We start from the raw sequence: 27,804 nt of genomic DNA on the forward strand, positions 1-27,804 counted from the left end.
CTGTAACAGACTCCCAGCAGGATATCTGCCTCGTTGGCCTTCCCCCTCATCCTTACCCATAAACACTCAACCGTATCATCATCACAATCGTTGAGCTCTAGACAATCGAAACACTCCCTAACACATACAGCCACCCCACCGCCTCTCCTTCCTCGCCTGTCCCTTCTGAAGAGTCTATAGCCATCCATTGCAACACTCCAATCATGAGAGTCACCCCACCATGTTTCTGTGATGTATCAACTATACCTGTATCTTTTCCAACAGATATTTTCCTGATGTGGCTTGAAGATCTCCAGAAGTGGAGATTTCTGAGTCTTGTATGAGCAATTCCAGTGCCTGAGGATGTTTTCCTAACATTTTACCTCAGTCTTTCTTGATGCACTTTTGTCATGCAACTTTTAATTCCTATCCAGCGTAGGCATGAAATAAAGATTGTTCCTTTCCATTGGAAGGCTATCCTCGTGTATCTCCTCAGACCACTGTTTAGGATAAAAGAAATCCCAATTCTTCAGTTTTTCCTCAGGTCTCGTGAGTATTTCTAGGTTTTTCCATATCGTGTTTTCAGCTGATTTGCTTGGATGGGAGAGGCCTGTAGATAGTATCTCTCTGCTCCCAAGATATAATCAGAGAGGTTTTAAAGAAGGGAAATAGTTTCATTAGTAATGCTTTTTTAAAAAAAAAAAGAACACAAGCAACAAATACAAGTTTGGTATCAGGGAGCATTTCTCCACAGTCTAGCGTATCTGCCATATCATCTAACCATATCTAACTAAACAGAGTTTGGAAAATTATTCAAGTTGACTACTGCAAATAGCTTTGCTGTTCTCTCAGATAAAGACTGACTGCCAAAGCAGCATGGGGAAACTTGTATTGCTTCTGTACACATTGTATTTATCTTCTAGGCAACAGAGGACCTCATTCCCACCCCTAGGAATGGGAATGCTAACACTTGGGTTGTTTATGAGAAGTATGGAGGGAAACAATTGTTAATTAAATTGTTTTTAAATTAAATGAAAGGCAACAGGGATTTAATTTTGGGTGAATCATTCTTTTTTGCTTGATGCCAACAAGTGCATTCCAGCTGATCTTTTTTCTTATTGAGGTGATTTTTCATTGTAGTATTTTTGAAGGATTGTAATTTTACCCATGTTTCTGAGATATCCAAACCTGCAGGTGGCTATAATGAATGGTCTTGGTGATCTATATTAAAAAAGATAAATCATTTTTTCTTTCCTTGTTTCACATTTTCTGCTGCCTTGTATCATTACTTCTCTGGCTTACATACTCTCATTGATGAATACACTACATCCCTGCTAGATTTTTGTCTCAGGTCTGTATTTCATTTGACTACCAATAATGAGAGGCCATAAATTCCTCATTCTTTATGATAGGACACATCATCTGAGCTGCAGATACTGCAAACATGTCCATAAAGCAGTGGGCAGCTGTATAGCCACCATTTATCCTACAGCTGAAGGGGGGCTGTAAGTCCCAAATGGCTCCATGGTTTGACAGCCAGGGCTGGCAGTCCCTCCCAGATCCTGGTCCTGACTTTGACAAAGATCCCACCTGCAGCGCTGGGCAAATCAGCGAGCTGTGCAGAGCTCCTCCTGTTGCCTCCAAATTGGGAATAATAGTAGCATGTACCTCACCAAGGATGAACTGTGAGGATTTATTGGTTATGGTGCTTAAGAGTTTGAAGATGTGTACCAGATTGCGTTTGGGCGATCTGTTATACAAATGCCTCCCATTCTGGCTGAAAGGAGAAAGAAATCGGCAACCTTTGTGCCACAGGCTGAGGCTTTGCTGATGGCATCCCTGGGGGGAGCTGGCCCTGGAGTGAGGCCGGGGCAGAGCGGGGTCACACACCTTTTGTCCTGCACAGGCAGTACTAGCAAAACCAGCATGTATTAGAGACCTCATCCTTTTTCCTACAGGGTTTTGCACTGCTGCAAAGGAGGTTTCTTGGGTGAACTGCCTTGCCAGTCTGTCCCAGACCTAGACACCTGTGTCTTTGCCCCTGCATCCTGTAGGTTGCATGGCTTTCGGGGAGTGCCTTATGTTATGAAGGGGTCCCCTAGGTTATCCTAGGGAGTCCTCCCTATTTGGAAACCTCCCTTGCAGAAACTGTGACCTCTGGAATGCTCTAGGCTTGTGTGAATGCATGCATACAGGAGAGTATAGGCGAGGTTGTGAGAAGAAAGGCAGCTGAAAGGAACTGCCTGAGATTCTTTCACAATCATGCTCCAGAATAAAACCGAAGCAAACAAATATGCAGCTGTGTCTCTTAGATTCAAAGCCACAACAAAAAGGCCTGATGAAATACTTGAGTGGCTAAAATCTGTGCGCAGTCATTTCAGTGGAAATTACCCAGATTGCGTGTTTGTTGCTCTCTAGAGGAGTTAGGCATTTGAAATAAATTTTCCAGCAAGAGGAACACGCGTTTGAGGGGAAGGGCGTTTAAGTCAGCGTGACTGACCTTTTGACACCTAGCAAAACTGAGAATTTGGTACTGTAAAGCTGAATAACATACCTGTTATTTCATTAGACTCAAAGGTATGCATTACTTAAATTATTCTACGTAGGAAAGAAAATAATCTGGCATTGTAGCATTGTAGCAAATAAGCAAAACTTATTTGCTCTGTATGAAAGCGATACAGTGATAACAATGCAATTTAGTCTTCTTGTGAAGCTGCAACAAATGAGGAAAGACAAAACATTGATTTTTCACATGAAAACAAAAGCAAACCACCTTGGATTCTTGATCACCCAAATGAAATGTTAGTCGAAGTGGTGTGGTTTCATCATGATTTTCAAACAAATGTCTCCACTTTGTTTTGCAATGGTTGTAAGTGAACAGACTCCTAAGGGCTGCTTCTTGAGTTTAAACCTTTATTTTCAGCCACTTACTCCTGCAAGAGGTCTCCAAGAAGCCCCCTTTCTTCTGTTATTCAGAGATAGTTAGAAGTGCATGCTGACAGGGAGCAGAGGCATTTGTCTGCTGGGTGTGGGGAAGTTCTCCAGCTCTCTGTTCTGGTTCCCCTGACTTGCTGGGAGCATGCTCTTGGATGGGAACCGAACTTCTTGGGTAGTGTCAGAAAGTTTTTCTTATCTCATATATCAAGAAGCAACAGAGTACAAGCTTAAACAAGCACTGGTGGGTGCAAATCAGTTAAACAGATTAATGATACCTGTCAGAAGATGTGAAATTATTTATCCTCTAAACACCCAAGCCTGGCAAGTCTCAGTTTTCTGAGTCACAGACTTAATGTCTACAGTGTGGTTTTTGGCTCAGTGTGCTGCACTGGGATAGAAGGACATGCACTGTTTGAGCTGTGAAGAGCAGTGTGCTTCAGCAGGCAGAAGGGACTGTGTTATAATGTTGCTTGGGGTGATCATATTCTTGTGTTTTCTCCACCACAAACAAAGGAGGATTAATCCCATAATACTTGTTTCACAACTGAGTGTGACAGTGACTACTGAGATGACTTCACTGAGGCTAAGACTAATGGCTGTTTTCTGGGCAGCTGGCAGGGTTGGGGATATGAGACAAGAAGGGTCGGTTGGAAGGTGGGGAGAGGCAAGAAATGCTATTGCTCTGCACAGCTGAACTGCTGAGAAAGCATAGGAGCACCTTGCCTTGAGCTTTCCCTCATTAAAAGCATCAGCAGCTGCAAAGCAAAGACCATCATTTTAATAAGCCCACTCTAGATTTGCAGAAGAATCTGACTTTACTTTGAATAGTTCCATCAAGCAAAGTGAGACTAAACTGGTTTCTCTTTGGGAAGATTATTCAGCTGGCTTTGAATTTTTTTCCTTGTGTTCTATTTATGCCTTTTAATTCAATTCCCTGTTTTCAGCATGCAGCATTTTAAGAGACCAATAATATAAAATAATGTTTCTATAATTGCATTACTTTCTATTATGCTGGGCTCTCTTATCCAGTCTAATAGAATTGCATAAACATGATTTGATATCACAGTTGCATACAGTTGTTGAACTTAGGAATGCAAAGGAATATTCAAAGTAAAGCTTATAGCACCTTAGTCAGAAAAAAAGTGTGCCAAGCCATGATTGATGGGTTGTCTTCCAGAGGGAGTGAAAGATAAGATAGCGATTCAAGAGTTAAGCTGAAAAGATGTCTGTTCTGGTAAGAAAGTAGGATCCTAGCTTGACAACAGGAAAAATTGAGTATCTGCTTTTGCTGAAGCATAAAACTTAGCTTTTAATCATGCAGAAAAGAACTTAGAATCTACAGCAAATATGGGAGTCTCACGGGAAAAGAAATCTTGTGTAATTGCTTTTTCAGAACAAGGTATTTAACTAGTGAAAAAATACACACACCCCCAAAAGGAAAAAGAGAGAAGATTCAGTATGGCCTCGAAATTCAGCAGAGGTGATGCTGACTGATGTGATGTGCACTCATTGTCCTGCTTTTGACTTAATGGTGTGCTATTACCATGTCCCCAGCACAGACTGGTCCCTGTTCCCAGAGGAAGTAAGAAGAGCCAATGCTAGCACAAGGTCAGTTGAGAAATCTTCCTAGCAGTCAACGTCATTTTTCGTGGAAGCAGCCGTGGTTATTAAGGCATCACAGGACAATATCATCTCTATAAACAATCCTCTTTACCTGAGCTGCCTCGTAACACTTGACTAAGCAGATTCATCCTTGTAACTACACAGCTCCAACCACAAAGCTAAAATCGGCTGGTTTTTTGATAATTATTACTTCTATTGTTTCCCACTGTGCCTGGGCCATTAGTAGTGACTTCAGGGATAATTGGAGTGATGTGTGACGCACAGAAGTGTGTTGCGAGGAGGATGCAGGATATTGTAGCCTCCAAGAGATCTTGTTAAAGCTGGGAGAGCAAACATGCAGAGTAGGTTGCTCATATCTTTGACACAGTAGGTGGAGGGAGAAGTAGATGGACACAATGCTCGTTCGTGACATCAACTAAAGTCTGAGTATATGTGCTTGCAAGGCCATGCCAGGTGCAAACAAAACCCATATGTTCTTTCTGATTCTGCATTTGAGAGCCTCTCCTTTCTATTTTTTGCCTGAGCTTGCTTAGCTGAGTTATGCTGTTATTCACTTTGGGACTCTTTCTGTACTTTGATACACAGGAAGGTCATGTGGATTATTCCAGCGGCAGCCGGTAGTCAGATGTGTTGCCACAGCCAGCTACCTAAGTATTAGCAGAAGTCTAAAATAATGCAAAGCAAAACATAGCCCCAACAAATAGCAGCGTAGATAAGTCTTGGTAACATGCATGTTTGAACTGCATTAACTCTGATGGTGATAGGAGCAGACGGAATGTATATATGTCTATATTTTATAACCATGAAACTCCTTCTCCTGGCCAGAAATAGCAGCACACCTTGAAAATAGTTTTATTAAAATTTTTTTCTAAACCTAGGGAAGCTCACATTTGTTGGCACCACCAAGGTCAAGGACAGTGCAGAGATGCTGTTCAAGAGGTAGCACAGAAGTGGGTTATATTTCAGGGAGAGGTGCTAGCACTAGCGAAGGTAAACCATGACCCCACCCCAGCAGGTTTGATTGTCTCCAGTTTTCTGTGGGATGTGCAGTAAGAGAAGTTTGCTGTTTCTGCCTGTCCCCATACCGTGTGCCGAAGATAATTCACAACCTAGGTGTGGGAGGTATTTGGCTTTATTATAGCTTGTCAGTTTCAAATATAATTGGTTTTCTTACATATCACCACTTTTTCAGAGAGCTGCTGTTTTTTGTATACAGAAGGGATTTTTCTTGGGCCTAGGTGATGCAGAATGGACACGTTTTTAGCTGAACATCAAAGAGAGGAGAAATTCAGCCCTGCAGTGTATAGCTCATGTTTCTTCTTCAAGGCAGGCTACCATTTCTCATCTGGCTCTGGCTTCTATCTTCTTAAGATAATAAATACAGTCTAAAAATGAAATCAGGAAGTTGTTGGGCAGCACATTTGAAGGTGGAGAAGGCCTCTGGAGTTTTCTTAAAAGCTCAAACTGACTGTGAGTCAGCTATTGGCAATAGCTAATGGCTATTGACAACCCATGATTTTCACTCCCACCAATGACGTTTTGTCTAAAATTTTCAGATTTCAGGTGTGAAACTAACAGTGGATTTTATAAAAAACAGAATTGGTAACAGGTGACTGAGGGTAATTATCATACTCATTCTGTCTTTGACAAGTGGCTTTAAACTAAAGGGGGTAGATTTAGACTAGATATAAGGAAGGAATTTTTTATGCTGAGGGTGGTGAAGCACTGGAAGAGGTTGCCCAGAGAGGTGGTGGATGCCCCATCCCTGGAAACATTCAAGGTCAGGTTGGCGGGGCTCTGAGCAACCTGATCTAGTTGAAGATGTCCCTGCCCACGGCAGGGGGGTTGGACCTTTAAAGGTCCCTTCCAACCCAAACTATTCTATGATTCTATGATTCTAAGATAAGTAATTCAGTGACCCCATTTCATCTGGATGAAACCACACTTTAAGGCGCTTTAAGAAATTACCCTTCAATTTGAGCTCAGTGCATATTCAGAAAAGGGCAGCTCTCGCTTCTTGTCAGCACAGGTGATGGCCTCATCTTGCATCCCGGAAAATGGTTTTGCATTACTAGAATATCAGTCATAGCCAGCTGCAATGCTGGCCTGTAATTGTAATGTGGCTTAGTGCATTCAAAAAATGAAATGTAACTTTATGGTAAGTGGATAGTCTGGCAAATAAGCAAGTGTGGAAACAGTTCATATACCAGTTTGCTCACGTTGACAAAAAGGTCCCAGCAAAGGGATGTGAGCTCAACTGCTTCTGATACACAAAAATTTCCATCTGTTGAGTTCTCATTGTCTTAATAGAGAAGAAATACACAGAAAATAGGATTTTTGAACCCAAACAACTACTTCCAAAGACCGTTGCATGAGCTGATTTCTTTCTAGTAAGTGAGAGGGATCACTAAGTGACACAGCACAAAGTTCCCAGAGTTGAATTTTTCTTAAACTGTTTCATACTGCCAGGAATTGCTTTGGAAATCACCTCATTTTCCAGGTTTTCCTCACCTACATCAGAGAGCTGAATATACTTGGAGCCTGCTTTGTACCACACGAAAGACTAGTTTTTACCAATTAGCTTATCTGAGTAAATAGATTTACAATAGAATTTGCCCATTTTCTGTAAGAGAAGGGATTTGACCCTCACACTAAAGCTATATTAGTGTAAAAGGACTTTATTTTCCCAAGAAAATGTGTGTCAGCCTGCTTTTTGGAGCCATTAGCTTGACAGTTTAGAGATGTAAGGATGATGTCTAGAAAAAATTGAATGTGGTTTTAAATGGGTTTGCACTCTAATGCCACTGCACACAACTGTCATGCACCTGAAAAATGTGTTGTGACTTCACGTATCTTGTGTGCCATCTGAGGGACCGTTTCCCACAGTTTGTTAGGCTCTGCACTTCATTAGAGAAATCTTCACCAAAAACTGTTAATCCTGGCAGCTTTCCTAGTAGAATCAATCTTTTTGAGGATCTGGGTGATCAGTAATGACAAAACCAGCCTTGGTATTAGTATTTCACTTGATAAATTGCAGAGATCTAGGCTTCACTTACATTTGTCAACAGTGACTTTCCAGTGAAGTGCAAGGTATTTGAAAAATTACCTCTAATGTTTCAGGCTATGGGGGGAAGTACTTTTTCAAACTATGAGAACATTTCCCTCATGCACCATTAAACCAACCGGGGAGAAAGGAAAGCAGGACAGGGGTGGGACTACACTTGAGTCTCTAAAGGTAGGGTTGAATAGCCGCATGCCAAATTATTTAAGTTTTATTCCTGTGAGCCATGCCATGTAATGATAAAGTGTTTTTGTTAATGATACAGTGAACCACAAAAGAGTAAGAGTTTCTTTTCTTTAAAGCTGCCCTTTCTTGGCTGCTGTGTCTGGGACTGTCCTAGTTCTCATCTTGTTCCTTAATTGTGTGTGTGCTATGGTGGATCCTGCCCATCTTACGTCCTCAATGATGTGTCTACAGGACCTGCTGCTGGTCCCCATTCTCTCTCTCTCTCTGCATCCCCCATTCTCTCCTGCAGACACAGATACCATCTATGTGGCGGGTTACTCAGCTCTGTCTTGCCTCTGCACTGTTCCTTTTGTCCAACCTAAAACTCAATCTGAGGCTCCAACATTTTGCAGTGGGGTGGCTGGTGACTTGGAGTAAACACAGCTTTTCGTTGTCCTCAAGGTCCTCCCTGCTGCCCCCTTCTTTGGGGGGACATTCGCCCCACCTGTCACTGCTGCCTGCAGGCTAAACGCAGATGTCGTCTGAGGATGCCGTTCCAGGATAGGCACTTCCAGAGGGCGAGTTTTCCCATCTGCTTCTAGCATTGTCTTTTGATTGTTACAATTAGAAGATGTGAATCCCACCCCAAAAATCCTGGTTAACATGGATGGAGAATGAAGTAAAATGTGACGTGTGATCTCTGCTGGCTTTTCAGTGGGGAGATGAGGCAAAACGTTGTTGCTGCTAAATGGTGATTCTGGTTTTCTTTGAATACTGGATGTAATCTGGAAGATGTAATGTGGAATTTAAATAGCAGGGTTAGATGGCAAGAGTTCAAATGTTACCTGCGCTGATCTCGCTGTTAGATCAAAGGCCCCTGCAGCTCACAGAAGTGGGACACTGTGCTAAGCAGGATTTCTTTTACCCATTTACAAGGTTTTATCTCCGTGGCACTTTTATTAAAAATAAAAAGCACAAAGTGAAAACAAAACAAAAACTGTCACTGAATTACTGATCAAAATAAACCTCTTTCTGGAAGGTGACTAGACTCAGGTATGGATGGGGGAGCCAGTGGGATGTTCCCCTGGGCTGAATGAGCCCAGATTTGAGCAGTGACCCCAGATTTTGCAGTGGGGTGGGATGTGTCTTTCCCACTACTCAGCATCTGCTCCGCACCTTCTGTGACTGTTCAAATTGCCCTCTGGATTTTGGCTCTTAACCATGTTGTCTTTTAGAAATTACCAGCTTCCCACATCAGGATGAGCCCATTTCCTCTGTGTCTCTTGTCTTGTTATAATGCCACCTCAAAGGGAGGGCAGGCATTCCCTGGATTTGTGGCAATTATTGCTGTGTGACCCAAGTAGGCATAAGGTAAAAAACTTAATGCGTGTATTTCATAGCTTATTTCTGAGAATGACAGAAGGAGTTCAACAAATTTGGAGATCTTTCCCAGTGACAGACTATGCTGGACCCTGACATACTTAGTCTAGGTGATCTACCAGTACAAAAATTTGCTTCACATTCCAACTCCTAATGGAAAAAACCCACTGTTCTCCATCTGCACCCAGACATATAAAAATCCTGAGGTTAAGGTCAACAAGGCACACAAAGAGAGCTGTTCACTATGGGGATGGAGGACAAACTGGTGTGTCCCCCCCAGAAAAAAAAAATGGAATCGTCTGAGGGAAGGGAATCATGTGCTGAGTTACAGGAAAATCTTTGTTTCTAACTCTAGGTCCTTCTTCAGTTATCAGCAATGACGACGATTCAGCCAGTCCCCTCCACCACATCTCAAATGGCAGTAACACTCCGTCTTCTTCCGAGGGGGGTCCTGATGCAGTCATCATTGGGATGACAAAGATTCCTGTTATTGAAAATCCTCAGTATTTTGGAATTACCAACAGTCAGCTCAAGCCAGACACCTGTAAGTACAAACAACTGTATGTGTTTCAGTCATTCATTTTACCTGTGAAGTGCTGGGGCTTCTTAACAGAGCTAGCAGCACAAAATTCCTGGCAGTGTAAGGGTGGGGTTAAAATGTATGCAATTTGTTGAAGGTATATGGAATGAACCGCTTTACGTCTGTCAAAGCCAAATTCAGCTCTTGTGATGAATCAATGAAGTCAGCAGTTACACTCAAATCCGATCCATATTCCATCAAAGTCACTAGTAGCCTTTCCATTGATTTCAGTGGTCTTTGGCCAGTCCTGTGCACTGAATGTGTTCTTGGGAGAAAACAAATCCCGGGTCAGAAGCAGAAGTCAGTATTGTTACACACGCGCTGCTTTTAAATTGTTCATATTCACAATGACCATAACCTAACTTTGAAATCTGAGTATTTGTAAAGTTATAAGAATGATAAGGGTTACAACTTCAGTTCTTTTAATTTCATTGTATAATTCAACCTCTACAGCTGGAAAAGATGTTAAATATTTAAAAGTAGAGCGGAAGGTTGCATGATGGACAATAAATGTCACATACCAATCCTTTCATGTTCAGTTAGAAGCAGGTGAAATGTGAAAGAATATGAAGAGTTAAACATAATTAACTATGAATAGTTAAAAAAGAGTATCCATAACTTCAGATGCTACTCTTCAATCTTAGTAACAGTTTTAGAATTCGACATGTGAAATGTTGATTTTTGAAGCAGTGATGAGCATTGCAGCAGATAACTGAAAAAATACCTAAAGGATATTGTGATTAGTAGTAACTTCACTGCTTACTATTTTTCATCAGTACATTAAGGTTGTTAAGTTTCAGAGAAGGTTGTTCCTGCCTCTTTTTTCCTCTTTTTTTGTTCTTGTGTGAATGTACATACCTTTCTGAAGTGTTACTGGAAGTCTGAACTGTTTCTCTGGGAAGTCACTCTAGAGATTCGCAGCATAGCTGGTGAACATTGGGCTTGCAACTAAGGGATGCTACATCCTGTCTGTATCCTACCCTGAATGGTATCGCTTCATAGCACAAACTGTAGTCTAGGGGCTTACTGCCAAGGTCAGACACCTTTACCTCCAACTTTGCAAAGCTTAAATGCCATAATAGGAATCTTTCTTGACCTGTGCATGAGGTCATGCATGCAAACGTGTATACTTGACTTCTAAGGTTGCAAATACTGATGCTGGACTACCTGTGTATCTTGTGAATATTAATGCTCATCTACATCTAGGTTGTTGCACTAAACACAATCCACAGAAGGATGTTCCTGCAACGCAACAGAAAGTCTTCTTCTGCCTTTTTGTAGTACATCCCTGATGTTTGCTCTTACCATAGCTTTTTTGAGTGGCACTATTTTGTGATTAGAAATGCCCCATTATCTCTTCTACCAGAGCATATTTGAATAATCTGGCCTAGCATATGCAGTGGGATGCATAAGGTAATCACTGAATTGCTGATACTTGATCAGCACAAATAAAATGTTATACAGATGCATTCTGATTAGAACATTAATTCCTGTGAAGAATAGAAGCCGCTAGGGAATCAGAAATGGGCAACATGCCCACTAGAGCTCTCTAATGTTATATAAAAGGCCATGCTTTTAAATATCAGGCTACTGTACGTCCATTCCCAGCTGCATTAGACAACATTATAATTGTTTAAATAAACATCAGTGACTGCAGAGTATTTAACTTCCAGCATTAGTGTTGAAACAACATACATGCTGTTCTGAGGAAAAACCCAAACTGTACCAAAACACAGAATTCTCTCACATTTAGTATGCTGCACATTAAGTACAGACGCATTAAATCACGGCTGACTAGTGCTAAGTAGGTCCTGATCCTAAAAATACGTTAAGTCTGTTTTTGTTTTTTTGTGCTGCAATGAAACCCACGTGGTGTCAGGGAAATTAATCACAGTACATGAAGTTCAGTTTGTGCATAAATGCTTGCAGGATACGGCTCAAGACTTTGCTGTGGTGCTCTGGGGAAGTCTGTGGGGCTGATGCTCTGCATTCTGCCACATTGCCACAGTGGTCACAGTCTCTGTGTTTTTGTTGCTTTAGCAAAGAGAATCAGGTAAACTGTGGCAGTGTATAAACTGAGGCAGATTTCTCCTACCACATTGAGCATCTGACCAATAAAGATCATAATTAAAATTGTCTCAGACAAAAATTATTTTCCCGGAAATAATTTCACATATGCTCTCTTTCTGTCTCTCTCACTCACTTATTATTACACAGCTGCACTTGTCCTTTCTTAACCTGCCAACCTCCTCCTGATGTGTATATCTGGTATTTATAAACCTCTAAGCTAAGTAGCTCTCATACCTTTTTCCTGTTTACAATAGTGCCAGCTCCAGATGTCATCTGGTTTCTCATCTCCAGCAAGATGATTAACATTTATGTTTACTTCCTATCTGGTCTAAGTTCCATTGTCCGCTAGCATTAAACACTGCAATCACTTGCAGTCATGCTGGAAAAGATTCTTGTGTATTTAGCCTATGTTGGTCTGTGGAAGGAGGTGAGACTTCGAGCTAGGTGAAACTGTACTCAGATTGCAGTTTTCACAGAAGTTGAAGGAGTACGTCTGCTGTGAGTAGCAAATGGAGTTTCTTTTTTGTTATCTACTTAAGCCATATTTTGACTTGTCTACAGATAATCATTTCTGAATACAGTGTATCAAGCTCCATTGCAAAGTATTAGAAGTGTATGTGTTTAAAAGAAAATTAAAAAGTTGATTGTGATCAATTTAGCATGAAATTCCATTACTGTATCAGTAAATTGGTACTTTCACTACTGAGTAATGAAATCCCAAAAAGTGATGTCTTCTAAAGAGTCAGTCTCGGGCTAAAAGTTATAGCACTTTCTTCCTCTTGAGAGACAGCTTTCAAGGTGGGAAAAGCAAACTGATGAAGACCAAACACCCATCGACTTGAAGGGTTGTGTTCCAGTCATCAGTCAGAAGGACTGAATTTCTGTCCCAGGTTTCAGCACAAATGCCCATCTGTACTTTAATTGACATAACGGTAGAAAATTACTCTTCATCTTCCAACTGGGATTGGCTGATATTTCCCACTCCAGCTGCTCATCATCTTAACTACCCATTTTCCTCACCAGCAAACCCACTGATGCTTCTTCAGCACTTGACTGTCTGACACCCTATCCCAGAACTCCTGACTTTTTCTTTTCCCTGCCATATACGCTTGGTTGCTGCTGGCTGGTGGGCTCATCTGCGACTCCAATATCTTGAATATTTCCGCCTTGAAAGTTTACAGTCTGTGGTGCACAGACACGTTTCAGACACGTACCAGACTTCTTGGTTCCTTTTTGTGTGAAATCAAAAGGTATTTCCCCTTCGGCAGTACTTGGCTAACAGTGACAACTCTGGTATCAGATGCGTGAGAGAGTCCACAGCCTGAACATGGTGAAATGCTCTTTGCACTTAAGTCATGATAAAACCAGGTTGTGCTGTATTAGCGTCAGCCTGCAAACCTCTTGCCTGGCAATTACCAACAGTGTTCAGTTGTTGCTGTTGAAAACTGAACCATAGCTTTGTAGTGAAGTAACATCGCCAGGTGCAGAAACCTTGCATGGATGGCAAACCTTGCAAAGATTTTTATCCCCTGAAATTAACTGGATGATGTAATATCTTGTGTGCATAGATGCTAACTATTGCTAGATGGTTAGCGTCGCTAACCTTGTGAGCTGTCACAGCCCCTAAGCTATTTGGTATTTTCATTAATTCCATGATATTTCAAGAATTAGTCTTCTACATCTCTCTGCAGAAATCGTAGTTGCTAAAGTTGCCAACCAAGTCTGCCAGACCTGTTGAAACAGGACGGAAGAAACAAAGCCATTTTCCCCATGAACGGCTATGGACTTTCTTCATTCATCACTTAGCTTGCAGCCCAGCGCTTGGAATATATCAGCCCATTACTATTGCATTTCCATGATTAATGGTGGAAATGCAGTCAGTAAATAACATTGCTGTGTTGGTAGTAGTGTGAAAAGCAAAACCTGAGGAGAGGGCATGCATAAAATGTCAGTGGCAGTGCCCAGGTTGAGACTCTGAGGGCAGAACTTGGGTAAGAAACTGCTTGCAGGTGCTTTTGGGATTTTGGGAATCAAATTGTTCTCTGAATCTCACCCCAGTAACGCCCACCCCATGAAGTCACAGTGGTTGGTTGAGTGCAGCTGAAAGGAAGGCTGAAGCTTTGCTCTTTCATGGAGAGGTTTGCAAGCTCCAGGTTTCAGGCCCCCTAGGGTGGATAAACAGCAGCTGCACTGGCATCAGTTTGTACTTCCCAGTACTTGCAACTCACTTGATTTCATCCCTAAAGATATTATCAATGATGGAAAATAGTGTACTGGGCAGGCTTGTTGATTAGTCAGTGGGTAGTTTAGTGGCAAGATGTTTTCAGTGGTTGGCCATACATGTAGCCATTGCATTTCAGATGATGTGGTGTGGATTGTGGCTTTCATATGGGAAATTTGGGTATATTCATGAGATGATAGTCTTAATATTTCGTCTATATTTCTGCAGTTTGAGACTGTGTTCTTTCAAGTACAGGAGTGTGAATGTGCAGTTTAGATAATAATTATTGTACTTCCAGTTGGCCTCTGTTAGGGAAAGTCTGCAGCTGATTACAAGTTGGTAGAAATAATTTTTGTAAATTAATTTTATTTTATTTTATTTTGCTGATCTGAAAAAATGAATTTACAGTCCATAGCTCCAGTTCCACAGTAAGATTTCTAATTGCATGTCGGATGATAATTTTAAAGGCAGAAGTTTTAAAAACATCCCTCTTCTATACCATTTTGAACATTGAACTTTTCAATTTATGCTTTGGGATTTTCATTTACATTTTAGGGATTGTTATACCATTTAGTTAAAGGTGATCTCAGTCTTTTTCTTACTGTCCTTGTTCTTTAACTGTAGATTTCTTTTTAACATATACATAGCCAGTCTTTGGTTGACCCTGTTAGGTAGGAAAGTTGCAGAAATGCTCTGCTTCAGTCCACCACCTTCTTGAATGACTTTTAAGGGAGAAAAGAAATAGGAGTGTTATTCTTACCATTTTATCATGACTCCCACGGTACTGGATTTTTCTCTTTAAAGCCATAGGTCTTGGAGTCTGGTGATGATGTCAGATTTCATTTCAGAATGAAAAAAATGTGAAGAAAAGCTTGAGAATGTGAGCCAGACCCCAGAAAGCTGAGGAAACAGAAAAAAAAGATCTGGATTTGTTTTTCTTCTGTTTATTACATTGCGTTTCTTTTTAACTCAGTTTCATGATTTGGGAGCATTTGAGCGTGGCAGCAGCATATGAGGGTGCAGAGCTGGCTCTGCTCTGCCAGCGTGGGGAGACAGCCCTGGCACGGCTGCCACAGAGAGCAGAGGAGAGCAGCCAGATACTGGGACCCACTGAGTTGCATTTCCTCTCCTAGGCCGTTTGTGGAAGGGTGCAGCTACTTGTAGTTCAACACCCAGTTGTTTCCATGGCTCTGACCATTCACACCCCGCAAGGTGGACTGGTTTCTCTTCGTTTTGGAGTAGGCTGACAACCTTCTCCCCAACCCTTGCATCACTAGCAACGGGCCATTTGATATGAAAAAAGAAGTAGTTGTCTGTCTTTCCAGGGTAGGTTCAACAGAAAGAGGGGATATACCCCTCTTGTATTTCTGGGATATACCCAGCTTGCATTTCTCTGGCATCCTCACCCCAGGAGTCCGACAGCAGAGCCCAGCCCCAGCTTATGTGTTTCCTTGCTGGGTGCATGGGCTCTCATTGCAGAGCAGGGACGTGAGAGTTTGGTGATACAAAAGCTGCAGGCAAAAAGCAAAATTCACCAAGAGAGCCTCTGCACTGCAGGGATCTGCCAGGCCTCTGACCCAGAGCAGCAGATTTGTTCATTTCTGCATGCTGCTCATCCTGCACACACGGTGTCCTGTAGAAAATAGCAATGTGCAATGAGCAGACTGCCTGCAGCGGACAATCTCCATTTGACTTTATTTCCCACATAACAAATTGTGGCATGTTCCAGGTTTTATCAGTCATCCTACACTTTCCTGCAGTTTTGAGGAATAGGGGTAATTTTTGATACACATTACAGGGTGAAAAATAGACTGAGTTGGTCCCTGTGCACAGAAGAAGGGTAGCCCAAGAGAAACACTCTGTCAGCATTTCCATCCCTTTTTGAAATGCTTTTATATCTGAGTGACCACAAAAGAGAGGCTGCTGTAGTGGTTTCTTAGCCAGCTAAGCCCTAAGCCTGGGGATTTTCCATCAACGCCCAACATTTGCAGAGCTGAAAATCTATAAGCAGCTCATTTTCCTATAAAAGACACCATGACCTCAACAACCAGAACACAGAGGAGCAAAACCGATCAATCTTAGTGAAATCCAGACTGGGAGGAAAAACCTTGCTGTCCAAGCTGAACTTGCCAGTCTTGACATTCATTGGTAGTCGGGATTCAGTGGTTGGGAGACTTAACAGGGTACTCACTTCAGGATCTTCAGATGCTGAAAACCAAAAAGCTTTAGATGCTGAAAGCCAAACATGAATGAGGTTGAGATTACAAGGAGAGGTATATGTATTATATTTACTGCTTGTCTTGATTCCATTGTGTGCTTTACTCTGGAGGTATTTTATAGGCTAGGTAAATGTATAAGAGAGAGATTGGCTGAATAAAGATAGAAAGATATATGAAGGTATTTTTTATCATCTTGACTAAACATTTGTAGTTTGATTGCATGTTTTAATCCCTGATTGCAGTCACCGTTTAAAATGTGTGTATTTGCAATGGTTCATCAAGTCATACATATGTCAGAGATGTCAGCTGTACACATCGGTGATGTATTTCATTAGTTGCATTTGACTTCTGTTAACTGGCGAGAGATTTGTCTCCCAGACCATAGCATATTGAGTCTCAGATATTTTTCCCAATAATGTGGTCACATATTTCCTTTGCACAACAAATAAAATGTAACAGGGCATAAATAAATTCATGAGAAATTAGATTTTTTAACTCCTGCCGCTCATTCTGAGACTCAGCAGACCTGCAGGTTTTTTTGTTTTCCAACCAGATGGAAGAATTCTCCCAAAGGCAGAAGTCTTCAACTTGAAAAGTGTGGGTTTCTACCTCCTTAAAAATTCAGAATTGGAAAGAAAGGAATATTTCCACATTTAGTGTAGAGGTGAACCTATAGAATCACTTTTGCCCCCAGAAGTTACTTGTGTTGCAGTCTTGATCTGTCCATGAAGTCCATTTACATCTAATAAAAAGGGCAAGAAATCATGCTTTCAGCAAAATATTTGCATTTCATCATAGAATATTGTTCTGTGACCTGAATTATTCGGTAAACTGCTTGCTCTGAGAGTCCAAATGCTGGAAATGCAACTGCAAGAAAGAACAGCTTGGACTGTGATCTTTAATTTATGAATAGTATGAGTGTTTTATCACCTGGAAATACAGCACATTAAACATACTTCTGGCTAAATAGTGGATGTTATAAGGAGATCGAAGCAATGAAGATCCAAAGTATGCATTTCAACCACAGAGACAGAGTACAAGGCAAGACAGCATGAAACATGCACTCTCAGGAAAGTGTCCAGTGGCAAAATTCAGGTAGAACGTGCACCTTCTTGTGTAAATTTGGTAGGTAAACTTCAGATAAACACACTGTTCTTCAGTAGAGCACTGAAATGCACTGTCAACATCAAGCCCAACCACGGGCTTCATGTGAAGAGCACATTTAAGGACTTTATGAAAGATGAAGTGAAATTAAACACATGTGCAAGCATTCTCTGCAATTAGGGTATTAGTCAAGATCAAAAAAACCAACACGGTGCTTTTGTACGTGTAATCTCAGTGGCATCGCTAGAATAAGTTTGTCATTTGACAATACATCTGTATCAGAAATACATACACTATTTTGGCACCAAAATATGTAGCTAAATCAGTAGTACATAAATGACAAATAGCACCGTTTATATTGTAATGATGAAATTATGCCTTTCAGACTCGGTGCTGCATACTAGGTTCTATGGATGTTGATTTTATATACAGAAACCTGCATGTGTATGTAAAAGCGTAATGGGAAAATAACATGACGGAGGTTAAATGGGTAGTACTTATATTTAATCTGTATGGGAAAAAAAATAATCTATTGTGAAAACCTCCTTATCATGAGCCTAAGCATGGGAGCAGGATTGGGCCTTGTATTTATTCCTTTGTGTCAGTGACAGTTTTGGCTAAATAAGAAGCACAGATCCCAGGGAAGCAAGGTAGTATAAATAAGAATAAAATGAGAAATTTTAAGTCTAATACATACTAAAGTATGAGAAAATCAGAAGTAAATCAAATAACTTTGTAGCCAAAATTATTTCATAAACCTACTTCTAACCTTCTTGAGTTCATCACCAAGCAAGTGCATCGTTATTAAGAAACATGAGTGTGTAAAATGCAGTTAGTCCTGAGCACAAGCTCACCCAAAGATGAATTTTGGGAGAAAATGATCAGGAGTACGGTTGTCCACAATAAGCATCGGTTAAGACAGCGTAGTATTTATCACAGTTGCAGTGTGAGCCATGTTGTTTTTCAGCTGTGTATAACATCTTCACACCTCTCGCTGGCAGCTGTCTCTGAGGAATTAAATTAAGGCTCTCAGTGCTTTGAGACTGACTTTTGAGAGCAGTTTAGCAGTTTGTGTCCTGGAGGAGACCGTGTGGTTGGCTTTGCAAGTTTGCAGATCTGCCCATTGCAGGGAGGCTTCAGATAGCAATGGGTTACGTTACGCCTGGAGCCATCAGAACTGCAGAAGGGTCCACGGCCCACTCCGAGTATATGCATGCCCCTCCTGTTTATATGTTTCTGTGTATGAATTAGGGTGTGCTGGCTTGCATGGCAGCCCATGCACCCAGCAGGAGTTCACCTGCTCTGCCCCTCCCTTTCCTACGTCATTTGTACTCTGGCTATCAGATTCTGTGAGGGAGGTGCTTTCCCCACTGCATCCTGGTGGTGGATCCTCATGGCTGGGACATGGAAAGCTTGCTGAAAGCTCGTGCTCCCGCCCCTGCCCTGTCTCCCCCTGCAAGCAGGAGTGCTTATCAGCTTCTCTGGGGTGGCTAATCTCCCAAACCTTTTTTATTCTGTGGTCTGTGCACCTTGGTTGTCATTCTGTCTTGAGAAACCTTTCCCAGCAAAAATGCCACCGAGGTTCGTAACGTCCAAGTACGTTTGTTTTGATTTGACAGGGTTTTGCTGGGGAGCTCCTCATTGTCTCAGGCTTAGCTGCATGTGTGCTATGGGCATAGGGTAGGCCAGCAGCAAGTGGAATCTAACAGCCATTTAAAATGTTGTCAGAGATAAAAGTAACACAGTTGGTAATATTCTGAAATATTCTGTAATATTCTTAAAATAATTTTTTTCAGCATTAACTTGTTAATTAAACCTCTCAACAGGCTTATCATTTTCCACAACAGCACTTGGGGAAAAATGATTAGGCTGTTTTTTTCTCACTGGAAGGTGTTTAGTTAATATATGTGTTTCAGTTTATACATATATTCTGTCTAATAAAATACCTGAGCTCAGCATTTTTTTACTAATTTAAAAAATATGATTACGCAGGCAGACAATTCCAGGAACACGTTTCTGTCATTAATTAACACAAATAAAAACCCGACTGCTGAAACATATCTTTATGATCATCTTTTAAAGCCCTCCCTTTCTCACTTTCCCTTAAGCTAGTTTTCTTTTGGTTTGTTGGACAGAAGCGAGAGCACCTTTCAGTACCAGCTGCTCTGTCTAGCAAGGGTGCCGAAGGGACCTCTGCTTAGTGGGACTATGCCTGAGGGGCACAAGGAGAGACAGGCAGCCCTTGAGCTCGGTAGTTCCCGCGCTGTGAGGGTTGGTATGAATTTCTCAGCCTGTGATTGAGCAGGACATGCCACAGAGTAACGGGTTATTGCTCTTCAAAGGCCAGTATGGGGATTAAGTCATGAGGCATACAGATCTGGTAGGAGGTGAACACTCGCTTGGTCTTATCTCTAGCCCATCAATGCCCATAATAATTGAAGACTATTATTTGCAGATTGCAGGGGAATCACTGTGATTGAAGTATAAAACCCCTGCAGGGGAAAAAAGTGTCAAATAACCTAAGTCAAGACCCTGCAACGAGGTCTGAAATTGTTAAAGTTCTGTTGATGAAAGGTTGTGCAGTACTGCTGCGACTTGCTCATTAGCTTTTGGGGGCAATTAAGCATTTAAATGGAAAACATATTGCATGGGGGTATCGTTTGCATTTAGAAAAAAATGCGGTGTACGCATACCAATTATCTCCTGTTTCTCCAAATTGCAGCCTATCTCTGTATAAGTAATAATCTCTCTAGGGATTTTTTTTTTAATTTCTGCATTTGGGGAATCTAAATTCTATTCTCAGATGTCAGCTAGGCACATGAAAGGAGCATCTCAAAGGCATTCAGGTGCTAAATCAATGGCTGACTGGTTTTCTAAAAAGCTCCTGAACAGCTTGGAAGTGTAAAGTCTGGTCAATAGAAAACAGAGCGTTAGTCAGCTTAGTACTTTGGACAATTCCAGTAAATGATTGCTTCGCCTTTAGCTACCTAAATGCCTTTGAAAGCTGGTTGCTGGAAATTCTGTTGAAAGTCACGAGTTGTACAAGTTGCAGGGTGCAGGAAAAGTCTTTCAGTCTCCAAGAGGATCTCTTGAGTGGCACTGAGTTGTACTGGAGGGTTGGAGTCAGAGTTAAGAAGATGGGAAGCAAAGCTGTCTTCACAGAGGCACTTCCTTCCCCTCTTCCCTCCTCCCACCTTGATTTGTTTCCCACAGCACTGGAAAGAAGGAATGGAAAACAAGGTGGTTGTCTCTATCACGTGGCTATTTGTTCCCAAGATTGGGTAGTGAGAAGCCAAATCTAACTTCAAACAATCTCCAATTTATATCATTTTGAGGGAAATACATGTTTGACAGAATTTTCAACTGCCGTTATGAATACTTCTTTGACTTACAGTTTCAGTTAGAAACCTCCTGAACCGAAGCCTTTCCCACATAGCTCCTCTCATTTCTGAGTGTTGCTTAGGATTTGTTTAGATTTTGTTTCTTAGGCTGTCTTTCAAGGATGTGCTCTCATTTTTTTGGTGCCCACAGATTGGAAGGCCTGTGGCTGCCTTAACAAAAAAAAAAAAGAAAGAGCTGAAAACAATACCCATCAAGGGGAACATGTCCTACACAAAGTAGGGAGGAACAGAAAAAGGGAGAAACAAATGGAAAAGAAACAAAAGAACCTCAGTCTCAGCCTTTGGCAAAGAAAGAAAATACGTGACTGATTTGCTCTGACCGCTTGTGCAGGAGGACATGATTTGTCTTGTCCCTGCTTTATTCTCATCAGAAGAAAAGCAACTGTTTTGCAGTATTTGCAGTCTCCACTCAAGAGGCTGTTGAGACTGGAATAGCAATGGGATTGTCTCCAGACAGAAATGCGTTGACCAGCACTGTGTGGGAAAGCTTGAAAAGCTCCTTCTTGGGTTGTAAAGTACAAGGCAAAAGCTTATGGGCTCATTCTTCATCCTCTTGATTTAGAAGTGGAAGTACCCTGTTACACAGGGTTGCTTTTTCCAGGACTGTCCGTATTGTCATGTGCTTGTGATGCTTCGGTCCATGAAGTTCACTTGTGCAACGGGGAGTGCACAAAGGTGGTGTATCATCAGGTGAGAGTAAAATGGTTTGTGTTATCATTGCCCAGCAATACTGTTCCTGTCTATGTTGATGATAAATTCTTACCTCATTTTGCATATTGTATCTGCTCAGTTTGGGAATGGACAAATTGCTACAGTGGATCTCAGTAGTAACTTTTCTGGTACCTAAAAATGGCTGGTACTATACCTATTAGAAACGCTTCACTAAATAAATATCTAATAAACCTTAAGGAGTGTATTTCTTCCAGGTCTTCCAACACATAGAGATTGGCTTATGCTCTGTGAAATAAAGATTGATGTCCTTTTTTAAGTACTAATCATGTCTAATAAACCAGCAGATATTCCCTGTATGGTATGTAGCAGCTTCCCTGACATTAACAGCAACATATTTATATCCTCCTATGGCTGAAACCCTCCAGACCGGGAGAGCAGAGGAGAAGAGGGATCAGAAGGAGCCAAAAGGCCAGAGGCTCACAGCTTGCCGGCACGCCCAGCCATTGCAGCAGAGAGCTGACGCTCATCTGTCCTGGCAGGCAATGACGTGAAACAGTCAGTGGTGCATTAGTGTCCTGCACCCAATGTAATGACCGGAGTGAGCCTCTGGTACTGCCCTGAGGGCTCTGGACCCCTACTGCATTCACAATGTGCCTGGAGAAGGGACTGCTACCCACCTCTCTGCAGCACGGGAAGGGCAGAGGCAAGTTCACCGTCCTTCAGCTCCTGCAGCCCATGGCTGACTGCAGGTGTAAACTGCCTTTGACTTCAAGTCGCATCAATTCTCTGGCCACCGCTGGGGAGGCTGGATTCGCGGGCTGGACCCCTTCGGCTGCCACAGCCAGCCCCAGCAGGCATCAGACATGAAGCCCAAAAGCTCTGCGCTCAACTCAACTTTGTGGGAAGGGTCCCTTCAGTCTTGTGCTTAACCCTGAGAGGAGACATCAGGTGCATGTTTTCAGTGAGGTGTGGTTTCAGACACAGTAAATCACAGTTCTCATCCTGAAGGTGTGGTATAGAAGCATAGACTTAAGCCTGAAATTCACACGGCCCTTCTTGGAGGACGTATTTCCTTTTTGTCTTAGCTTTTGCTTCTGGAGGGGAAGACACAAGCCTTTTGCTTTCCTTGCAGATGCAGTGAATCCTCCTGAAAGTTAATCTAAATTCAGCTGTTTGCAACAATCCTTATTTTACTAGAAGGTGACTATTTCTCAGCTCATTGAAGTCTTTTGCATTACGCATTCTGATGCAGCATGTTTCCTCGCTGGAATTGGTTTCACCTATTTATCACAATGTTGTGTTGCACTCTAAGGTTACAATTTTTTGCCACTTTTAATGGCTGCATTTTAGAGAACCCGGAAATTGTACCACACTGAGGAATAAACATAGTGCAAAATGAAGTATGTCTTTCAGAAATGAGGAAGAAGAGAGAAGTTTCAACTTTTCTTTGCAGTGATAGCTTTCTTCTAGAGGCCCAATCCAGAATTTATTTCCCATTTTAATCAACATGAGTCTTTCCAACCTGTTGATCTCTATGTGTTTTGAGTTTGGCCTCAACATCTGAAACAGGACTGTGGTAAATGGCAACATGAAACAAACTGGTGAGAGATTTATCTTGGACTGGTAAATTTTCTTGACTACAAGATAGGATGGTTTCAGGATAGAAAAAGCACACAGGTGTTCATTGCTCCTGCAGAAGACAGCTTTGCCATATCAACTTTGCAGCTTGTGTTTATTGACAAATATGTACATAGAAATATGTAGAGCACTCTCTATGGGAAAAGCACAGAAAAGCATCATGTGTGTTTCTTAATAATGGAGAGACAGTGTACAGAGAAATCTTGGAATTTTATTTGTTTTGGTCTAGTCTTGGGATAGACTCTGCCTGAGCGTGCGGTATTTATTTTTCATCATATATAAAAGGCTGTGCCCACCCATGGTGAGTTCTTGGCCTCATTAGACCAGTCGTCCCATCCAAATGTCCATAAAAGCTTTTAAGAAACATTTTGTTACGCTTTCTCTGACCTTTCTCTATGGGTATACTGTATACAAGCATACATGTTAAAACCCGGAGTTATTCGTTAGCTAACCCATCTCAAGAGCTGTCTTCCTGAAACTTTGATTCTTCCACAACTGCAGCCAAAGGCTGTGCTGGGAGACATTTGAATGGCTGAGACTAGTGTCTGCCCTATAATAAAGAAATATGGCAGCAGACTGCAGAAAAGTTGTGTCAGAATAGTCCCCTGAATTTCTCTTTTCTTACAGAGGGCTTTTTTAGGTATCCCCCTCAGAAAGACAAGATGAATTCAAAGAAGTTCTAAGAATAAAGCTGCTGCAGAAACATATCCTGATGCCAGGAGTTTTCATTTTTAAGAAAGAAGGGCAATTATTTAAATGTAAATGCAGTCTAAGGAAAGAGAGCAATCCTGGGTTTAAATCTTTCCTAGATCTCCATGCTCTTATAATAAAAAAAGGAAATACTAGTTTAAATGCTCAGGTATAAACCCTCTGTGGTCACAAGCTGCCCATCATTCCCTGCACTGCTTTCTGCTGGCAGATCCTTAGAAGCCATGTCAATGCTGAGCTGAACTTCCGAGTTTTGCACAGCGTGTTAACTCTGGGTAATCCGGCTAAGAATGCCATAGATCAAAGCCTATTTGAACACATTTGACCAAAACGAGCGAGCACTGTTTTCTTTGGATCTCAGATTCTATAATGGAACGAGCTTTATCTGATTCCATCTGTGACAAACCTCATTGTCTCTGACAAAGAGTGTATTTGGAATTAACTTTTGGGTTGTTGCTTTTAAGTAAACTAACAAGCCATTTAATACTGTTCAAGCTAAGCATTTCTGCATCCTGATACACTTGAATTATTGAGGTTCTTGGTGTGTGTTGTTTAAGTTGTGCAAGCTGTAGGATGACTGTAAGTAAAATCACGCTTTTGGGCAACTAGTACTCAGTCTGATCCACAGAAGGTGATGGTTTGATTCATAGAAGGCAAAAGCTTCTTCTCCCCTTCTCTTCAACCCAAAGAAAGGTGGTGGAGCAAAGCATTAGGGAAAAATAGTGTAAAGACTTATGAAATGCACACTGTACCCATGAATGCAAAAAATACGAAGTATATAAATATATTCAGTCTCTTAATGTGGTGCCCTCTTCTAGCAAGAGAGGTGAGACCGCACCTCAAATACTGTGTTCAGTTTTGGGCCCCTCACTACAAGAAAGATATTGAGGTGCTGGAGCGTGTCCAGAGAAGGGCAATGAGGCTGGTGAAGGGTCTGGAGAACAAGTCTTATGAGGAGCGGCTGAGGGAGCTGGGGTTGTTTAGCCTGGAGAAAAGGAGGCTGAGGGGAGACCTCATTGCTCTCTACAACTACCTGAAAGGAGGCTGTAGCGAGGTGGGTGTCGGTCTCTTCTCCCAAGTAACTGGCGAAAGGACGAGAGGAAATGGCCTCAAGTTGCGCCAAGGGAGGTTTAGATTGGATATTAGGAAAGATTTTTTCACCGGAAGGGTTGTTGAGCATTGGAACAGGCTGCCCAGGTTGAGTCACCATCCCTGGAAGTATTTAAAAGACGTGTGGATGAGGAGTTTAGGGACATGGTTTAGTGGTGGACTTGGCAGTGTTAGGTTAACGGTCGGACTTAATGATCTTAAAGGTCTTTTAGAACCTAAATGATTCTATGATTCTATGCTTATGGAACAAAGGAAAGGCAATGCAGACTCTTAACATTTTGCTTGTTACCTTTAACAGGCAGCTGCTTTGTATGGACAGAATTCACCGTATGTCCTCAGGCTTTGCTACAGGGAACACCTCCCATGCTACAAACATGGAGAAAATATTCTTATCTCTAGCTGTTGTTTAAGCCAGCAAGCATGTTGTTAAGGGTGACACTGTTCTGCACATGGCATCATAAATATAAACTCTGAGACACAATTACTAATAAAACTCACTAGACGGGACAAAACCAAACCAACATCACAAAGATGAAGCAGATAAGTCATGCTCAGACAATAGGGAAACTGCAGGGAAAATACAAAAGCCCCTGAATTGCATGTATCCAAGCAATAACCAGAGAGGGCTCCGGTAGGAAGTGGCACCCTGTGAGACAGTGATGTGTACAAATCTCCTGCTCCCAGACAAAGAGAAGGAAGGAGAGGGTGGGGGAGGAAAAAGGAAATAAAAGACAAGAAAGACAAAAGGGTAGGCCTGTTGGTCATTTACTGCAATTAAGCCCATATTTTGCAGCTGTACTGCTCCAAAATGCAAGCAATTAAAGTCACTACCTAGGTTTTGCCCTCCCTGACAGCGTGGCTTCAGGATTTGGATTCAGGGAGCAAAAGGATTTGGGCAAGTAGGCTTTGCTTTTGATACATTACCTGACTTGTTAAAAGCAGCAGTGTTTGATTAAGGATCTTTTTAATTGCCTTTCACTAGGCCGATGTGTTCATTGAGCTTTCCCTCTTTTCTGCATTTCATCCTGACAGCCAACTAATTGAATATCCGGGTGGGGTTGGGAAGGGACTTTTATCCACATGCCTCTGGAGCCTCAGTGAAGAGAACTGGAGGTCAGCATGGCAGGGCCTTGTATCTGCGGCTTTAACCGTTTGTTGATTTGGTTTTATAGCTTTTGAACTGATGTTTATTGCTTCTCTAGATGTTCAGGAGGGAAGTCCTCTTAAATCCCTGGTGGCATTTCATTATGGTCATAATTATAAAATGTCTCATATCTTTGGGGAGTGTGAAAGGGTCAATAAGAGTACAAGACAGCTAAAGAACAAAAAGCTCTTCTGGGTCACCGTTTATTTCTATATCCGTCTGTGCCCCCCACCTCCAGACCCCAGCTGCTCCTTGTGCTGCTGGAGATATGAGGAGAAAGATTATTAGGGTGCTGGGATAAGGGAAATGTAACAGCAGTGCTTGTGATTATCAAAGGGACTGGATACTTAAGAGAGTCAAATTTGGTAGCCTCTGGATAAGAATGAGGCTAATGATCAGTGGAGCAATGCGCTGATGTGCAGGCATCCTGCATAGGCTTCTGTATGAGATTGGCATACAGTTCTTCACCTGATGATAGCCTTGAAAGAGTGGTTCCTCCACCGTAATGCAAAGTGGGAGAGGAAGGTCCTAGTGCCTCTACCACTTTGTACAACCAGAATAATGCAGCCTTTACTGAATTATTCCATCTTCAGTACAACTCCTCCCCCTCCAAAGTTCCAGGGTAATAGCTGAGATTTTAAATGCACAGAAGTAAAGCTGTTCAAAAATAGAATTTTCCTCCCATGGGAGATTTCAGCATTTCAAAATTACTTTCTGCTTTAAAATCAGAATGTAAATTAAAGCAGAGGGCACTTGATTCAATTTTGTCTCAAGTTTTGAATTGAAATGTTGAAATGGAAAAATGTGCATCTTCAATAAAATTTAAATAATTTGGTATTTTAAAATGAAAAGTGTATTTTGGCTAATACTGCAAAATTATGGGTAAGATTTTTTTGTGTGTGTGTTTTGGAGGGGGGGGGAAGCTTTTTTCCACTTTGGGATGTTGAATTTGATTCTTTGTTTTAGAAAGCCAAAAAGGTAACTGAAAATCAACATTTTCCTGCTGCTGAATCTTTGAAACTTTATTTTACACCATTAACATTTTTCAGTCAAATTTTTGACTGGCTTTATGCTGAAGTCAGTGCTGTGGAAATCAAAATTTTGAATGTCCTGACTTGTGTTCAATTAATATTTGGCACATTTTCTTTCATTCCTACACCTGTTTCCATTAATTTTCTTGCTGAACTTATCTGGGAAGGGGAGGGACTCTAAAAGACATAAGTGGTTGTATGTAACTGCAAGTGATATCCAACAACTCCAAAAGTTCTTGGATTAAAGGGTGAAACTCCACTGAAGTCAATGGAGCTTTAAATATTGGCACCAACAGAAAATTTGTCCCATGGAGTGCAGTTGCATTGTCACATCTTGAATGCTCTTCATTCTCATGATAGACATTACTAAAGGAGTCCCTTTTCAAGCACTTATGCATTTATTATTTTCAAAACCCATTTCCTCAAAGAGGTCAAAAGCTCTTCTCATCACCATAGGGAGCCCATGGGAATTTTGGCATTCTGAAGTACGGCAGGTATCCAACTGCATTAAAATGTTAACGCCTTTCTGTTTTTTTTTTTTTAACCATGCTTTGGTTTTGTCATGTATCAAAAGTGGTGGAATCTAATTATTTTTTGATTGGAAGGAAAAACATTCCAGCAGGAAAAATGTCACATTAAAATCAGATTACTTCCAACTAATCCATAAAAGAAATTCCCCTAGTGAAAAGGCCCTATCCCTGATTGCTTTGTATCACTAGTGTGGTGCCATAATACCATTTTTATACCGTGTTTCTGGCAAT

General features: G+C 41.5%; 1 protein-coding gene across 1 annotated transcript in view; it reads left to right on the plus strand.

Moving 5' to 3' along the window:
• Nucleotides 1-27,804, plus strand: part of NTRK2 (neurotrophic tyrosine kinase, receptor, type 2) — a 190,387-nt gene that overhangs the window by 96,836 nt on the left and 65,747 nt on the right. The window contains exon 11 of the mRNA XM_009328121.1: nucleotides 9,501-9,689. Within this exon, the coding sequence (XP_009326396.1) occupies nucleotides 9,501-9,689 (189 nt within the window). The remainder of the gene's footprint in view (nucleotides 1-9,500; nucleotides 9,690-27,804) is intronic.

Source organism: Pygoscelis adeliae, unplaced genomic scaffold (genome assembly GCF_000699105.1).
Source record: "Pygoscelis adeliae isolate BGI_AS28 unplaced genomic scaffold, ASM69910v1 Scaffold45, whole genome shotgun sequence".
Lineage (NCBI taxonomy): Eukaryota > Metazoa > Chordata > Aves > Sphenisciformes > Spheniscidae > Pygoscelis > Pygoscelis adeliae.